This window comes from Balaenoptera musculus, chromosome 3 (genome assembly GCF_009873245.2).
Source record: "Balaenoptera musculus isolate JJ_BM4_2016_0621 chromosome 3, mBalMus1.pri.v3, whole genome shotgun sequence".
NCBI lineage: Eukaryota > Metazoa > Chordata > Mammalia > Artiodactyla > Balaenopteridae > Balaenoptera > Balaenoptera musculus.
The window spans coordinates 157873923-157891873 of NC_045787.1; the positions used below are offsets into that span (position 1 = coordinate 157873923).

The following is a 17951-nucleotide window of genomic DNA, read 5'->3' on the forward strand; positions in this document are numbered from 1 at the left end:
CCACTCTTCCCCGAATCCCGTTGGCTCTCAGGATCGAATCGAATTACAGATGCCCTGAGAGACGCACTTGCGTCTTCCGCCCCTTTGACTCCCGTTTAAGAGTCTCCCATTGGCTCATCTCTAGGGAGGAACGAGTAAACTACATTTCCCGGCGTGCCCCGCGGTGGCTCCCTCTTTCCGGCCGACGTGTCTCTTAGTGGGAGTAGCGGGTGAGAGGGCAGCGACATGGCGCCTCCGGCTCCTTGCTCAGCCTCTGGAGGCTCCGGGGAGGTGGACGAGCTGTTCGACGTGAAGAATGCCTTCTACATTGGCAGCTACCAGCAGTGCATCAACGAGGCGCAGCGGGTGAAGGTGCGGCGGCTGCGGGGCTGGGGGACCCTGGGGGCGGAGGCGGAAGACGCTTCCTGGTGGCTGCGGGTCGCGCTCTGATTTTAAAAACCCTCCCTTTTCACCTCGCGCCGTTTCATCCCCCCCCCCCCCCCCCCCCCCGCCACATCTCTTCAGAGCGCGGTGAAGAATTATCCTTGTTCTATGACCAAACTCAAAGCAGTAACACTTTAACGATACTTCTTACTCTGAGTGCTCACTCAGACTGAGCCTTGGGAGGCATTTGAGTAAGAGAGGGGTTCATACCGCTATAGTAATAATAACAATGGTAATGATATTACGCTACAGTAGTAATACTAAAGACAGCAACAACAATAATAGTTTCTATCTGTTGAGCACCCACACTGTGCCGCCATGCCCTCAGTACCCGTGAAGTAGGGACTGTTATTTATCCTCATTTTACGGGTGAGAAAAGGGAGGCTCAAGAGAGAAATGGCTTCTCGCTCGTTACCCTGCCCCACTAACCAGGTTATTTCTCCCCAAACTTGCTCATTCATTCATTCATTCACCCATTCCTCATTGAGCATCTGTATGGGCCAGGCACGATATTCGCGCTGGGCTCAAAGCAGTGACAAAATAGACAAAACTCCCAGCTCTCTTGGAAGCCTCAGCTCCCAAGGGAGGCAGACAGTAAACAAGTAAATAAACAAGATGTCAGGAGGTGGTGCGATGGAGAGTGGTGGGAGTGAGCCTGGCTGTTTGAGAGCTAGAAAATAGAGCCCTTCAAAGCAGGACCCAGGCAGCCAGGCATTGAGTGGGTGACAGGAGAGGGGGCAGCAGGGGCCAGTAGCAGCACCATTTGGGGAGGCACCTGGATGGTACTGTCACTTTGAGAGTGAGCCATTGGAGAATTTTTAAGAGCAGTGAATATGACGGGGTCTTTGCCTGCCCTCATGGTCTAGTGTCCTGAAGAGTAAACAAGTAACGAATCAAGTGAATACATAGTTTCAGCTTGAGTCCACTAAGGGAGAGGGGAGATAAAAAAGTGCTGATCAGAAATGGGGGCGGGGGCTGCTTCACGTGGGAGTGGTCAGATCAGGCCTCTCTGACTGCCGTTTTAACCTGTGACCAAGCCTTGAGAAGGCTCTAACCCCATAAGTTGCTGCAAAGGTGCTGAGGCAGCGGTGAGCTCCATGTAGTCAAGGCATACGAGGGTGGTGTGGCAGGAGTGGGGCGAGCACAGTGGGGGAGATGAAGAATGAGGTGGGCAGAGTGAGGGGCAGGGCCTGAAGGGCCTCAGCAGGGGTTTGGATTTTATTCCGAAGGTGTGGGAGGCCATCGGAGCGCCACACAACACAAGGGAGTGGCAGACATCTTCCCAGAGGCAGCCAGAGGGTTGGGAGGAATTTGGATTCTGAAGTAGAGAAGGCTTGCTTTCCCTTCTGGCCTTTGGCAGTGAACCCCATGTCCCTGAGTGTCATCTGCGTAATGGGGGGTAAAACCTCAAACAGACTTCAGTAAGAGGTTAGGAATCGTTGAAATAACATTTGCATGACTGTATTAGTTTTCCATCGCCACTGTCACAAATTACCAAACAACAGCTTAAGACAGCACACGTTTATTATCTCGCAGCTTCTGTAGGTAGAAGTCCAACACCGCTCTCACCAGGCTAAAATCAAGGTGTTGGCCCAGCTATGTCCTTTTTTGGAGGTTCTGGGGAAGAAGCACCTTCCTAACTTGTTCAAGTTGCTGCTTCTTGGCCAGGGGCCACCCTTAGCTCCTGGAGGCTTCTGGATGTTTCTCTCCAGTCCTCAACCTCGCATATCACCCTTCCATCTCAGAACCAGCCACAGGGTTCTCACTTGGAGTCTCTCGAATTTCCCCTTCTCCTTCATTTCTTTTGTCTAAAAGTCCTCTGCTTTTAAGGGTTTCCGTGATTAGACTGGATCCTCCCAGATAGCCCAGCATAGGGTCTCCATTTTTAGGGTCCATAATCTTAATCACACCTGTGAAGTCCCTTTTGTGATGTAACGTAAGCTGTTCACAGGTCCCAGGGACTGGTATGGACATCTCTGGGGGACCTTATCCGTTCAGCGCCATGGTTGTTACATGCCTCCTTGCTGGTGTAGTGTAGACCACGAGAAGATTGAGACAGACCTGGGCTCAGATTCTGTCTCTTCTGTGTTCTCTCTGCAACCAGGGCTGAGTCACTGCACCTCTCTGAGCCTCACTTTCCCCTCCTGTCAAATGGGAACGATGACATTCATCTCAGTAGGGTCCCTGTGAGGTTCAGCGTTATACTCATGATCCGCCGTCTGTCTTCCGTTGTGTGTCTGTTTTGCTTACATTACAGCAATGTGTTCTTTCAGTCTTATTGTGTCATAATATGCAAATTTTACCTCCCTCCTGAAAGAATCAGTGTGACCTGCTGTATGTAGAGAGTGATGGAAAACAAAGGAAACCAGATCAGCAGTCACTTTTTTTTTTTAATTAATTAATTCATTTATTTATTTATTTTTTGGTTGTGTTGGGTCTTCGTTGCGGTGCGCAGGCTTCTCATTGCGGTGGCTTCTCTTGTTGCCGAGCACGGGCTCTAGGCGCACAGGCTTCAGTAGTTGTGGCACGTGGACTTAGCTGCTCTGTGGCATGTGGGATCTTCCCGGACCAGGGAGCGAACCCCGTGTCCTCTGCATTGGCAGGCGGATTTTTAACCACCAGGGAAGTCCCAACAGTCACTCCTTTTTTTTTTTTTTTAATTTATTTATTTTTATTTATATTTATCTTTGGCTGCGTTGGGTCTTCGTTGCTGCACGTAGGCTTTCTCTAGTTGCGGCAAGAGGGGGCTACTGTTTGTTGTGGTGCGTGGGGTTCTCATTGCGGTGGCTTCTCTTGTTGAGGAGCATGGGCTCTAGGCACGCGGGCTTCAGTAGTTGTAGCTTGTGGGCTCAGTAGTTGTGACTCGCAGGCTCCAGACGCGCAGGCTCAGTAGTTGTGGCACACGGGCTTAGTTGCTCCACGGCATCTGGTGTCTTCCCGGACCAGGGCTCGAACCCGTGTCCCCTGCATTGGCGGGCAGATTCTTGACCACTGCGCCACCAGGGAAACCCGCAGCAGTCACTCTTGCTGGAGGCACACTGCGGCCCAACCTCTGAGCTGGGGGATATACACCCTCTTTAGCAACGTGGTAGAGATGCACCGGCACCAAACCAAGAGATTCTACCTGACGCATCCAGAAGAGTGGGAGTCCTATCCCTGCTGAGCCATTTGACGTGATTTAATTCTGGTCCACAGGCCACCTAAACCTTCTTAGGCAGCCTGTACTGGGTTGAATGGTGTCCCTGAAAAGATATGTCCACCCGGGACCTGTGAATGTGACTTATTTGGAAAAGAGTCTTTGCAGCTGTAATTCAGTGAAGGATCTCTAGACAAGATCAGCTGGGATAGGCCCTAAATCCAATGACTGGTGTCTTTCTAAGAGAGAGGCTTGAGGCAGACAGAAAAGATGGAGGCAGAGATGGGGGTGAGGCAGCCACAAGCCAAGGACTACCTGGAGCCACCAGAAGCCGGGTGAGGCAAAGAAGGATCCTCCCAGGGAGCCTATGGAAGGCGCACGGCTCTGCCGACACCCTGATCTCGGACTTCTGGCCTCCAGAACCATGAGAGAATAAGTTTCTGTTTCTTTAAGCACACCCCCCAGCCCAGCTGGTGGTTAGTTATAGCAGCCCCAGCAACCTCAGGCACCACCAGAGGTGGCCCCAGGTAGAACACCTGGTGTGTCTCAGTGCTGGCGCCGTGATGATGTTTGTTTCCCCACTTGTCAGACATTTCGCAAGTGCCCACAAGATGGCAGGCACCGCACAGGTGTTAGGGATGAAGCAGCTAAGAAAGCCTCCAGGAGCTCACCGTCTAGTGTGGTCAGGGGACACTGATGGCCAGTAAGGGGAGGGGACGTGATCCTCCTTCCCAAACCCCATCACCGACTTCCCTGGTCAGTACCCCTTGCTCTCAGGTCTGGCTGCACCTCTGAGCTGTTTGAAGGCAGTTTGAGGCCACCCCGGGGTTGGACATCGTTGGTGGACGTAAGCCTCCTGGCTTTTCTGGTTTCTGAGCTCCCAGGTGATTCTGATGAGCCGTCAGGACTGGGGACCAGACCGCTCACCTGGTGGCATGCATCACAGTCCCCGGCGTTCCCGGGTCTGTACACCTGTCCTTGTTCTTACACCTCCCAGAAGCTCTCCTCTCTTTGGCTGATTGAGAGGGTCCTGAGCGTCTGTGTGTGGGGTCTCGGTGACCCCCCCCTTGGCAGTCCCGCAGGGTCAGTGGTGGTGCCTGTTTTACAAAGGGGGCAGCTGAGGCTCAGAGTTGCCTCTGGGACCCTGGTCCCCCACAAGGCATCCCACTGTGTCCCTGCTTCAAAGATACCAACAGCCAACATTTGTCTCTTTTTTTACTGAGGGTGGTGTGGGAACCCCAGGTGGGTTGTCCTCACCAGTGTCCGCCTCTGAGGGTCATTTCAGAGTCACTTATCTGGAGGACACCGTGTTCCAAATCATGGCCGGATCCCCAGCCTGGCCACCAAGGCCAGAGCAAGCTGCTGGGACCCCGAGGCAAAGTTGGCCTGAGTCTGGCTGGGGCCAGGAGCCAGGCTTCTTGTTCGCAGTCTCCCTTGGCCTGGGAGGAGGACACGTTCAGCGCCCTCACCCCCTCAGGCTGGGAAGAAGGCCTGGGGACTAGGAGTCTGGTTTTCAGCCTCGGGGGGAGAGCGGTCCTGGCGTGCTCCCACCGGCGGGGCTCCAGAACATTTGTCCCTGTGCTCTGGCAGCTGGACAGGCTATTCATTCTCTCTGTGCTTTTCCCCAGGCCCTGTGGTTTAGAGGTTGTTGGAGTAGTGACTCCAAGGTGGCCGGGCCCCCTTCCCCCATGTCACTTTCCTCTCCCAGCCCCCAGGTGGCCTGTCCCAGCACCCGCAAGCCCTCTGGGCTGAGTTGCTCTGTGCCACCCCAAGTGCCACAGGGCCTACAGGAAGTCAGCCAGCACCCTGGGGCGTGGTCCAAAGCTGTTCTCCCGAGGAAGGGTCCCTCGCCTGCCCGTAGCCTCGTGGGGGCCTCCCTCGCAGTCCCACAGTGAACCCTGTATGAGGTCACCTCGCACCTGCTTCTGGGTTCTGTGTGGTGGCTGGGCTGAGGGAGTGTGGCCCGTGGGCCTCGTCCCTGAGTACAGGGCGGTCCCCAAGGTCTCACCCAGCCTGGCTAGACCCAGACATCGCTATGCTGGGACAGCCAAGCTGAGCTCTCCCAGAAAGGTCCTCTGAGTGAGGCAGACCTTCATCTCTCCTGTTGTCACGTTTAAAGAACGTTTTGAAACAAAAGCAGGACAGTAACAAGAGGCATGGAAGTATTCGTTACAGAAAGTAAGTCCCTTTCGCACATCTCCCGCTGGGTCCCATCCCTTCTCCAGTATCCACCATTCATGTCTGGATAGGAATCCTCCCAGGCCTGTTTGCTCAGCTTGTACAAACTTGGGCGGCTCCGCCCGAACTCCCATACCCACCCCCACCCCCCACCCCCACCCCTTGCTGTCCTCGGACCACCCATACTGTTGAGCAGCTTCTGTTTTGATCCACTGCACCCTGGGGTCCTTCCACATTGACACAAGCAGCCACGTGTCCAGTGGTCAGAAGCGTGGGCTCTGCCCTGGCCCCTGCTGTGTGGCTGGAGCAGTTTCAGCACTTTTGGTGCCCCCATCCCTCACCTGGATGGGTGGGGGTGACAGTCAAGCCTCCTTTCCCAGGGAGATGTCAGGGTGGCACAGAATGAGGTGCCCGGCACACTGCGTGCCCTCAGCGGAGGCTGCTCTCCTGCTGCCTAAGGTCATAGGCAGCTGAGAGCCGGGGCCGGGACTAGGACCCAGACTCCACTGGGAAAGCTGCCCACTTCTGGCCTCTGAGGGCCTGTTGGGCACGGAGCCCCCAAGAGTTCTGACCCGCTTTTCCACAGCCGTCAAGCCTGGAGAGAGATGTGGAAAGGGATGTCTTCCTGTACAGAGCGTACCTGGCACAGGTGAGTGTGGGCCCTTGACCATGACTGCCAACACCCTGGGGAAGGAGAGTAAGGAACAGAGTGTCGGCAGGGGCGGGGACCACGAGCAGCTGGTGTGGCCCCCACAAGAAGGTGGCCACGTCACTGAGGCCCTGGAGCACCAGGCCAGAGGGCCAATGTTGGGGTTTCTTGCTTTTCTTTTTATACTTAATCGATAGACTTCACTTGTTCAGTACAGTTCTGGGTTTACAGAATAACTGAGCAGATGGCAAAGAGAATTCCAAATGCCCATCCCCCACACAGGCATTTTCTCTTATTAACATTTTGGGTTGGCAGGGTGCTTTTGTTACAATCGATGCAGTGATATTGATACTGTTATTAACCGAAGCCCACAGTTTAGACACTAGTTTTTTTTTGTTTTTTTTATTTGGGGCATAATTGATTTACAATGTTGTGTTAGTTTCAGGTATACAGCAAAGTGAATATGTTATACAAATACATATATCCACTTTTTTTTTGGATTCTTTTCCCATATAGGCCATTAAAGAGTATTGAGTAGAGTTCTCTGTGCTGTACAGTAGGTCCTTATTAGTTATCTATTTTGTATATAGTAGCGTGTATGTGTCAATCCCAATCTTCCAATTTATCCCTCCCCCCGGACCCCTTACCCCACCCTGGTAACCATAAGTTTATTTTCTACATTTGTAATTCTACTTCAGTTTTGGAGGTAAGTTCATTTGTAGTCTTTTTTTAGATTCCACATATAAGCGCTATCTTACGATATTTGTCTTTTTCTTTCTGACTTACTTCACTCAGTTTGAGAATCTCTAGGTCCATTCAGGTTGCTGCAGATGGCATTATTTTGTTCTTTTTTATGGCTGAGTGATATTCCATTGTATATATGTACCACATCTTCTTTATCCACTCCTTTGTTGACGGACATTTAGGTTGCTTCCACAGACACTAGGGTTTTTAAAAAGCAGCATTACCCTGATAATACAGTAAGACTGCATTCTTCTGTTCTAAAAACAATCTGGACTCCGCAGACAGGATTGAATTGTGCCCCGCCCTGTTCCCACGCCAGGCCCACCAACCTCCCACCAACCTCGTCCCACAGCCACAGCCGTAGACTGCTCTGTTGTGGGTACATGGCTCCGCAGATGCCCCCACCTCACATCAGGCCTCGGGTGGCTTCCCAGGTCTTTTTGCATCTTTCCCTCTACGGAGCGTTCTGGAGCCTGATGGAACTTCCCCCTTGTGGACCAAGTCCCCCTCACCACCCTCCCCCCACCAACCTCCAGGGTGAAGCTGGGGCCCAGACAGTGTGTGTGGTCCCCAGCAGAGTAGGGTGCCCCGGCACACCCCAGAATCTCCTTGGATGTGTTCATATATTTGTGTGTGTATATATATCTTTAAAAGATGAATACGTGTCGGTGGCAACGAAAATACTGAAACTACCTAGAAAGAAAGACAGTGAAAAATGGGTCCCTGATTCCAGTTCCCCTCCCTGCAGTGACCTCCCTGCTGGGTGTCTCTCGGTGGGGTGCATGTTCTGCTCAATAGAAGCCAATGCCCAGACCCCCTGCCCCTGGTGACACCACCACACCCCACCCCCAGAGCTGGCGGGGCCCTCACCCCGTCACTTCACCACCGGGGGCTGGACGGTGACCTGCTAGGGTCTCCAGCTAGAGCAGTGGGCAGCGTGGCACGACAGCTAACGGGTGATGCTGTGCTGGCTTCCACAGCGTACTCCAGTGGGGGTGGCACCCGTGGGCTGAGGGGGTCCCTGGGAGCGGTGGGCACCAGCCCCTGGTATTGGGGCTCCACCAGGGCAGTGCTGGAGCCAAGAAGCCCTTGTATGTTGCTGGGGTCTGAGAACATATAAACCCCACGGGGAGTTCGGGCGGGGCTGACAGCCTGCTTGTCTTGCCCACAGAGGAAGTACGGCGTGGTCCTGGATGAGATCAAGCCCTCCTCGGCCCCAGAGCTCCAGGCCGTGCGCATGTTTGCTGAGTACCTGGCTAGCGACAGCCGGCGGTGAGGTTGGGTGGGGGGCGGGCCTGGGGCACGGTGGATGGGCCCGGGTGGGCAGAGGATGTCTAGTTGGTATCCCTCCTCTGCCCTCTCACCTCTCTGAGCTTCAGTTTCCCTCACTTGCACAGTGGGAGGCAGTGATGGACCCTGCTTCAAAGGGGGCGGGGGGCTGGGGATCAGAGATGAGGCCTTGTGTACAGATACCTAGGGACGGTGAGGGCCTCATTCTTGCCAGGAGGGCCTCCCCTGGTACATAAGGGTGGGGACCCTGCAGCCAGTCTTCCAGCCATTGCTGCTCACCCACTGTGCGGGGGAGGGAATGGCAGCCACACCACGCGTCGTTCATCTCTGCCCAGATGGAGGGTGGGAGGGGACAGCAAGTCTTCGCCCTGAGCTGGGCGTGTCCACCTGTGCCACAGACCAGCAGTCATCAAACTCCCTCAGGCGATGGCCAGGAGAGGCGGGGTGGTCCGGGCTGTGGGGACCTGGAAGTGCTGAGCATCCCAGGACCAGGCCCGCCTGTTACCTGCTGCTCCGTCGGGGTCTGAGACAGCTCACGGTCCAGCCCTGCTGGCCTCAGGTGGTTCCTGCACAGGCAGGCGCGTGGGCTGTTCCTTGCTGGCTGGGATGCTCGCCCAGGTGCACGTGAACTCGGCCTCTGCAGGTGGGGGCCGTGTGGCCCTGCCTCACCTGTGCGTGGAGCACCAGCCTGACGCAGCAGGCCCCGTGGCCCCTCTGCACCTCGGTTTCCCCCGGCCCTCGGAATGGGCTGGTCGTGAGGCCCCCTGGGATTTCGGAGGTAAAACACTCCCCAGAGGGCGGCTGGGATAGAAGGCTGGGGCAGCACAGCCCACGACAGGGAGCCACTCTGTTCTGTGAGCCGATTCCCGCCTACCTGTCCCAGCCCCAGGGCCCTTCCACCACCCAGGCCGCCCCTCACAGCACTGTGACGCCTCACAGAGGGGCCCTCCCCCGATCTCTGCCCTGTGGAACTTCTTAGACGAGGATGTGGTCATGACCTTGTTGACACTACGCTTTCCTCGGAGGCTGCTGCAGCCGTCTGTGAGTCCCAAGTGTGGGTACGACTATCTGCTGTGACCCCCACCCCTGCTCCTTCCTCATGGAGGGCAGCGCCCTGTGCTCCACCTTCTGTGATCAGGCTCCTTCGTCCACAGACACTTGAAGGATTTACTCAAAGAGGCTTAAGCAGTGGCAGCTGAGTGGGGACTTCCAAAAGACATGTCTGTGTCCTGACCCCCAGAACCTGTGAACCTGACCTCATTGGAATTGGGGGTCTTTGCAGATGTAAGTGGTTAAGGATCTTGAGATCATCTTGGATATAAGGTGGGCCGTAAATCCGGTGACTGGTGTCTTCATAAGAGATGGAAGAGAAGACACAGACGCAGAGGCCACATGAAGATGGAGGCAGAGATTAGGGTGAAAGAGACACAAGCCAAGGACTGCCGCAGCCCCAGGAGAAAGGACCAGGACAGATCTTCCCTTGGAGGAAGGAACCAATCCTGCCAGCACTTTGATTTCAGACTGCTAGCCTCCAGAACTGGGAGAGAATAAACCCCTGTTGTTTTGATCCTCTCCCTGGTTCGTGGGCTTTCTGACAGCAACCCCGGGACACTAAGACAGGCAGCCTCCTGAGACCATCACTTCACCCTCTCTGTGCACTTCTCTAGCTGGGGTGACAAACCCCATTCTCCTTTCGGAAGGGGAAGGAGCCCCAGGGCTGCTGTGAGCACTACAGAAAAGAACCCGCAGGAAGCCCACGGTGTGGGGCAGGTGCTCGGGAAAGCAGAGCGGCTCTCGGTGCATCCATCCTGGCAGTACAAACCACCGCCCCATGCAAACTGCCCAGCGAGCAGGTGGTGGAGAAAGTGCTGGAGCCCGTAAGGATAACCACAACCTGTTCCAGTAACAACGTACAACGCTAACGTTACAAGGACAAGAGCAGGCGCCGTGTTCACAGCCTGTGTGCCAGGAACCAGGCAGGAAGCTTTGTGAGGTGGCCTTGGGGCTCCTCACGCCAACCCTGTGTGATCCCTGTACACAGTCCTTCTGTGCAGAGCGGGGAAGAGACTCAGATTTGAAGTCATTTGTCCGTCAGGCACCTCTTTGGTGGGCGCAGAGGGAGTAATAGGCACATCCCTGCCCTCCAGGGGCCCTCAGGTACACAGGCACTTGGCCACCAGCCCGCAGCAACCCGCATGAAACGTATGCGCTTGTTGAGACTGTGTGTCCCAAGCCACAGCATTTGTCCAGCGGTGACACAGGGCCAGGCCCTTGCCTCCCTTCTCTCATTAACCGCTCAGCAGCCCTTTGAAACAAGGAGTTGCAGCTCCTCGTTTCGGTTAAGCAGACCAAGGCTCTGGTGTCCTGTGGCGGGTGAGGGCGTCCGGCTGGTCCTCGGGCAAGCCTGACCTCCAGCCTGCTGCCGGCTCCCAGCCCCCAGTCCCGCACGACGTCCACCTGCCGGGAGCAGCCTGCACACCAAGCTCGGGAACCGGGGGCAGCCACCCCGTCAGTGGGGTGTCGTCCTGCACAGCCGCCCTCAGGACCCAGGCCCGACGCTGACCGAGGTAGATCAGGACCCTCTGCTGAGACCACTGGCCTCCTTGGGAAGTTGGTGACGTCGCCAGTGTGAGGTTCACCTGTGTGGCCTCGTGTCCCTGTGGAGGTGTCCCCGTTGAGCTAGCCTGTCCCTGTGCATGCGGGGCGGCATGGACACCTCAGCCCCCGAGCACTGAGGGCCAGGGGAGCTCGAGACCTGGATGGTCATTTGTGCTGCTGCGTGGGCAGAGCCAGGCGTGGCCCTTCCTGCCCCACACTCCCCACAGGGCCTGGAGCACCCAACCCCGCTTCTCCTGGCCTTGGTTTCCCTGTTTATGTGAGGGGTGAGGAGTACCTGGTGGGGAGGTGGCGAGACTGGCACCTAGTGGGGCTCGGCAGAGACAGCTGGGCCTATCCTGCCTGCCGCTGCTTTGTGCCCCGGGGGGCCTGACTCGCCCTCTCTGGGCCTGTCTGTTCCCACGGGGGAGAGGCCGCCTCCTGCCCCTGCCTTGGGCTCTGAGCAGCTGCGTGTCTCGCAGGGATGGGATCGTGGCCGAGCTGGACCGGGAGATGAGCCGGAGCGTGGACGTGACCAACACCACCTTCCTGCTCATGGCTGCCTCCATCTACTTCCACAACCAGAACCCGGACGCAGCCCTGCGCACCCTGCACCAAGGGGACAGCCTGGAGTGGTGAGTGGCTGTCCTGCACTGGGGGAACGGCCAGCGTGAGTGGCCCCTCTGGTGTCCGGGCAGCTCAGGGCCTCGTCAGCCATCATCATAGGAACGGCAAGCGGGGCTGCTCTGAAAGAGAGGGACTGGGGTGGGGCATGGGCCTCCCATTTAGGCTGCAGCTCTTGTTCTCCGTCCAGGAGACACACTTTTCCGCATGGCTGGGCCGTTGCTCTGAGGACACAGCACCCGGGGCTGAAAACCCTCTGTTCCCAGCAGCAGAGCAGAAAGCACCTTTGTTTCTGCCTGAGAATTTCTGTACCCTCCCTTCTCCCATGAAGCCTTGTGTTTCTCTGCCCTGGGCCCTGGACTTTCCATGTCCTCCCTGGGCCCCACGGACCCTCCCCTGAGGCCGCCCCTCAGGGCACTCCAGGCCTGGGCACTGGAGCCCCGTGCAGCCTGCTGTCGGCTCCACCCCCACCCCAGGAGGTGGCTCTGGGCTGTGCTGTGTCCAGCTCCCTGCGGCCAGGGCTCCAGCCCTGCAGGGTGCAGCCATTCTCCCCCATGAGCGCTCTGGTTTCTGCCTTCCCTTGGTTAGTTGGTCACCACGTATTCCTTCATATCCATTTATGTCCCACTGTGATCCAGAGGGGGCTTTGCAGTAGGCATGTTACACGGCTGGTGAGGCAGTGCACCCCACGAATGTTTCTCATGCTTCTCCTTGGGCTGGTCTGGGCGCTGGGTCACATTCTGGTGGGAAAACTTGGGAACAAGTGGCCACATCAGTGATCGGTGGTCACAGCTGTCTGGGCCCGAGGCGGGGGTGCAGTGGGTGTGGGCCCTGAAGGCAGGGAGCAGGTGCTCCCCTGCAGCACTTCATCTGGGACTCTGGAAAGGAGAGGGGGGTACAGATGGGATGGCCAGCCACGGGGCGGGCAGGGAGCGGGCCACAGGCCTGGGGACCCCATGGGAGCTCCCGGCCCAATCACACTCAGCAGAGACAGGCGGGAGTGCAGGGCCTGGGAAGCGATGGGGTGCTCAGCCCAGCAAGCAGCGCCCAGGTCTGAGTTCGGCCCTGCTGGGCTGACATTCAGCCTCAGTGTTCCCCTCTGTAAGGCGGGGCTGGTGGCCTGAGCACTCAAGGGGAGGTTTCTGGAAGGTGGTGCTTACACAGAATGAGCTCCTGGTGGAAGATAAAGTGGGGTGGGAGTTCACTGACTGCCCGCCCTTCCCGCAGCATGGCCATGACGGTGCAGATCCTGCTGAAGCTAGACCGCCTGGACCTCGCCCGGTAAGCCCCTCCCCCCCAGGTCTGCTGGGCTGTGGCCTGTGCATCAGGGGGTATCTTAGCAACGGCCAGGCCATGTTGGGACCCTGTGTTCTCCAGCATCCAGACCTCTGTCTTCAAGGGCGCATGCGGCATGGGGACCACCCAGAGCCCTCCCCCTGGCTCTGATTATCAGTGACACGAGTGCTTCTCCATTTATTTCATTCTAGTCTATTGGGGTGACTGCACCATTGTTTACCTGCCCTTCTCTGCAGGGTGTTGCCTGGGACAAGGGACGTCACTGTCTGTGCCTCAGTTTCCTTCTGTGAGGCAGGCAGCGGGGCCCATCTTGCAGGGTTGGGGTGGGCTTTGCAAGCACGCAGAGGCGTGTGCAGCCGTGGATGGGGGGTGGCCGGGCCGGGGCCTGAGGTCCTGGGGCCTCGTGAGCAAGGAACTCGGGGTGGGGTGGGGCACAGTGACTGGCCACTCAGCCATCGGGCACCTTCCCGCCTCTCTCCTCTGCCCCCAGGAAGGAGCTGAAGAAAATGCAGGACCAGGACGAGGACGCCACCCTCACCCAGCTGGCCACCGCCTGGGTCAGCCTGGCTGTGGTGAGTACCCGGCTTGTGTGCGGGCATGAGAGACAGGAGTATCCGGGAGCCAGGAGGTGGCGGCGACCCCCTGTGCACAGCGCTGGCTGCTCCTGTGGGGAGGGTGCAGGTGGGGTTCCACAGACGCACTGGACCTCCTGCTTTCTTGGGGGCTAGTCCACTGGAGGAGCCCCAGCACGTTTTCCCCCTCTCTCGGGCTTGACCCCTTCTGGCTCCTTGCAGCCGAGTGGCTTGGCCAGAGCCAGAGTGAACAAACTGGGGGTTTATGGAACCGGACTCAGCGTACCTCTGCCTGCACGCACCCCCCCCCGCCCCCCAGCCCGGGTGCACGGAGCCAGCCAGCTGGCAGCGCACCCTCCTCTGGGGTCTGGCCCTGGTCTTGGCTGCTGCTCAGCTTGCTCTCCGGGCTCCCGGCACAGGGTTGGTGCCTGTATCCCCCTTGCGCTTTCCCCCCTTGGGCCCAGCCCCCCGTCCCCACGTGCCTGGGTGCCCCTCTCCTGGCAGCAGCCCCATTTCTGGATTTGGACATTTGGCTTCCTTTCTCTGAGTCACTCTTTCGTACGGGCCTTTAAATTGTGCTCCTCGTCTGTGTGCATCTGCACATCCTTTTGCAGGGCTGAGGCCTCACCCCACAGTATCCATTCAGTTTAGTGGGACAAACCCGAACAGCTCTCTCCCATAGCCTAGCAGTCTTTCACAAACACATCTTGGTCTCAGGTTCCCCTGCAAGTGTGGCGCTGTGTCTTTACCAGGCAGACAGAACCTTCTATTCAGAATTCGGGTGGTCGGGGTCACGGCTGCTGGAGCAGAGGCCGCCCCGATGGGCCATGTGTCCCAGTGCTCCCAGCTCAGACCTTGACCCAGCTGCCCGTGCACTGATTCTCCCTCTCAAAGCCGAGGCTTTTGAGTCTATAAACATAGGGCTTGGGGAGCCGGCTTTGAGGGGGTCTGCGTGCCGCTTCTGCCCCTTCACAGCACTAGCTGCACAGGGGTCTCTTAGGGGAAGGGGGCGGTGTCCAAAGGGTGCCTGCCGTGGGCCGGCTGCACTGGGATTGTCTCCACAAAGTGCTGGGATCCCTCCAGGAGGGAGCAGGCAGGGTAGGGCCGGGCAGCAGGGTGACAAAGCGGTGACGTCTGCTGTCCCCGCAGGGTGGTGAGAAGCTGCAGGACGCCTACTACATCTTCCAGGAGATGGCCGACAAGTGTTCGTCCACCCTGCTGCTGCTCAACGGGCAGGCAGCCTGCCACATGGCCCAGGGCCGGTGGGAGGCCGCGGAGGGCGTGCTGCAGGAGGCGCTGGACAAGGTATGGGCAGGCGCAGCCCCACCCCAGAAACAGGTGTGCGAGACCCCGTGGCCTGCCTGTGGCCATGTGGGGATTTTAATGCCATATCAGTTAAAACTCGGGATTGCAAGCGACAATCCTGATTCTAGCTTCTCTTGGAAAGGCGAAGATCCCGTCAGCCTGGGCCCCCCGTCGGCCTGAGCTGAGCAGACCCACGCCCTGTCTCTTCACTGACGCCTTGGCTTCCTGGCCCAGGGCCTTTCGCGGTGATCCCTCACCTGGGTGTGTGCTTGGGAGAGACAGCTCCCGTTTGCTGCCAAGGGGAGAGCAGGCTGCCGAGAGCGACACGGGAGGTGTCGCCTCTGCCCATCCTTGTTGAGCAGAGGGCCTGGAGCGCTGCCCTCAGGGCTGCCGCAGTTGTCTTCTCACGGCTGCCATCTGAAACGTTGTTTGATATAATGAGAAACTGACACCAATGGGAAGCTTTCTCCGTGCTCGTCTCTGCGAGGGGCCAAGCTATCATCAGAAGGTTGTTGGCCGAGTGGGGACAGGCTGAGGGGGGGCAGTTGGGTGCTCCTGCTGGCTGACGTCGTCAGGCTGCCCGTGTGGAGCTGCCTCGCCTACCAGAGCGCCCCGTGCTTGTGGGGAGAATGCGGGTCTCTGCAAAGAAGGGCAGCACGGGGTGGAGCCAGATGTGTGTAGGAGGCCCGGGTTCCTGCAGCCCCTCGAGCCTGTGGCGCCCTGCATCCTGAGCGGCATGTCCCTGCCTCGCCCCAACCACGGGCTCTGGCTGGGATTCCTGGCCAAGGCAGCAGCCGAGCTGATTCCCAGAGCTCCCTGTGCCTCAGAGCCCAATATGGGCGGGTGGGGTGAGGTCACCCACCCCCTTGGAGTTTCTGGTAATTTCCCGCAGCTTCCTGCCAATGCCCCTGGGGAGCAGGCAGGGCGGGAGGGGTCTGTCCCACGGTCTCAGGCCTCATCGTTGCAGCAGGAGGAGCAGCTAGCTGGGCTGTGATAGGTTGAGGCCGCCTTGGTGTGGACTCCATTACTTTGAGATTTGTGATAAAAACGCCCCTCCCAAATTGCGACAGGCAAGGGGGCTCTGTGTCCGCCTGGTCTGCACATGAAGCAACGCGCTCACTGGGAAAGCAGCCGGTGTGGGGAGGCAGAAGGGAGGGCCCTGAGATCACTGCCTTGCGGAGCGGCCAGTGGTGGGGGCATGCTGGGTCTTGCAATCCCAGCCCTGCTTGAGATGGGGGCCTGGAGGAGCTGACCCTGCCTGTCTGGTGTCCCCTTGTGTTGCCAGGACAGCGGCCACCCTGAGACGCTGATCAACCTCATCGTCCTGTCCCAGCACCTGGGCAAGCCTCCCGAGGTAGGACCCTCCCCACCCTCAGCCAGGTGCAGGAGGGTTTTCCAGCCCTCACGGTGCCAGCCTGGGGTGGGCAGGGGTCTCTGGTGTGGCCCCGGCTCTAGAGGGAGCTTGGGGCTTCAGGGTCTGAACTTCAAGGTTGGCCTGGCCTTGGGGCAAAAACCTGTTCCCCACGAGTGGGTGCATCTGAGATCGGCCCTGGGAAGCTAGCATTGCAGGTACTCCCCCAGGGTCCCCACCCTGGTCGGGGCTGCAGGTCAGCTGCTATGTGGGTCCTACGGACAAGTGGGCTGAGGCTCAGGGCTCCCAGGCTGGGACTCGGCCTGTGCCACCTCAGGATTGGGGGCGGACACCAGGACAGAGAAACAGGGCTCAGGGGAGCAATCCTGCTGAGCCTACCTTGTCTGAGGGCGGGGAGGAGGACACTGGGGCACTGCCCCATTTAGGTGCCTTGCCCAGCTGGCCAGGGACCCACCTCAGGGCTTCATGACAGTCTGTCACCAGTTCCTCGAAGAAGAGCCCCCCAGACAGCCTCAGGGCTGGGGTGGTGCAGGACAGATAGGACGACTCTCCCACTCACCGCAGAGACATCCCCAGACTATCAGTTTTGGAGAAACAGAGCCAGACAGACGCCCCTAGCCCCACATGGTCAGGGCTGAGCCTGGCGGGTAGGGCAAGGCTGGGAGCGAGGGCTCCAATCCCCAAGCCTCTGAGGTGTCTCCATACGATGTGCCCAGAACAAATCCATCTCCTTTCCCAACCCCGTCCCCCCCTGACCTGCCTTCCACTCCTGGCCCCCTGCCTCTCCCAGGGCCTGGGTCCCTGCCCAGCCCACATCCCTGAACCTGGTGCATGCTTCACCCATGTGCCAAGTGCAGGCTCTGTGCCAGGTGGTGCTCCCCACCCGCCAGGGTCCTCTCTAATTCAGCATGGTTCCGGGGCAGCAGGGTGTGATGGAGAAAATGTGGGGAAACCAGGGCTCTTGCCTGGGTCTGGCCAGGTGGCCCTTGTTTCACCCCACTCCCTACCCTGCAGGTCAGAGCCACCATGGGGTCCCCATATTTAGCTAACCTTGCCTCCCCCACAGGTGACAAACCGCTACCTATCCCAGCTGAAGGACGCCCACAGGTCCCACCCCTTCATCAAGGAGTACCAGGCCAAGGTGAGCCCATGCAGGCGGCCCGTCTCTGAGCCCTAGACCCCCCAGGCTCTGCCAGGCAAAGCGCGGAGCTCGGGGCCTGGCTCACAAGTTCTCCCCTTTCTCTCTCTGCCCACCCCCATCCCCCTTCCCCGCCCCCAATTCACGTTGAAGGAAAACGACTTTGACCGGCTGGTGCTGCACTACGCCCCCAGCGCCTGAGACCAGCCCCAGACGCGTTTCCGGAGCTGTGGGGATACAAGGCCAGGGCTGTGCTGCCCTCTCGACCGGGCACTTGCTCTTTGGCCAGAAGCAGAGGCTGGAAGCCCAGCCCAGCCCCCTTTTGTCAATAAATGTCTCTACTCCAGGTATCCCCACCGGATCCATGTTTGCTCTAGCCATTTTGAGGGGAGCACGTGGGAACCAAGGCTCAGATGGGAGGGGCCTGGGCACCATCACCCAGGGCTGTTGCTGGGAGGGGGCCCTGGTGACCAGGGTCTGTGAGCAGCAGCTGTACAGACTCCCCTGCCCTCAAACAGCCACCTCATGTTACTGAGCTGCAGGTGGCACAGCCATGTTCCCCAAGTCCAGTTGGCATCCAGGGAAACTGCGGCACAGAGAAGTCACAGCCATCACAAGGGGCACCAGGA

The 17951-nt window shown here is 58.3% G+C and overlaps 1 protein-coding gene across 1 annotated transcript; it reads left to right on the top strand.

Annotated features, from left to right (window-relative positions):
* Window positions 1-104: 104 nt before the first annotated feature.
* On the top strand, window positions 105-17676 carry COPE (COPI coat complex subunit epsilon). The gene is made up of 10 exons (XM_036846272.1): window positions 105-351; window positions 6324-6386; window positions 8302-8402; window positions 11498-11650; window positions 12867-12920; window positions 13426-13507; window positions 14657-14812; window positions 16098-16166; window positions 17251-17325; window positions 17476-17676. Exons 1-10 carry the CDS (start codon window positions 226-228, stop codon window positions 17521-17523), a joined length of 927 nt encoding a protein of 308 aa, XP_036702167.1. The 5' UTR covers window positions 105-225; the 3' UTR covers window positions 17524-17676.
* The last annotated feature ends 275 nt before the right edge of the window (window positions 17677-17951 follow it).

Excerpts from the sequence above, each read along its gene's own strand:
- COPE (XM_036846272.1), top strand. The coding sequence starts at position 226 with ATGGCGCCTCCGGCTCCTTGCTCAGCCTCTGGAGGCTCCGGGGAGGTG. Across the intron at positions 12,921-13,425 it reads GACCGCCTGGACCTCGCCCG|GAAGGAGCTGAAGAAAATGC; the intron begins GTAAGCCCCTCC and ends CTCTGCCCCCAG. Across the intron at positions 13,508-14,656 it reads CCTGGGTCAGCCTGGCTGTG|GGTGGTGAGAAGCTGCAGGA; the intron begins GTGAGTACCCGG and ends CTGTCCCCGCAG.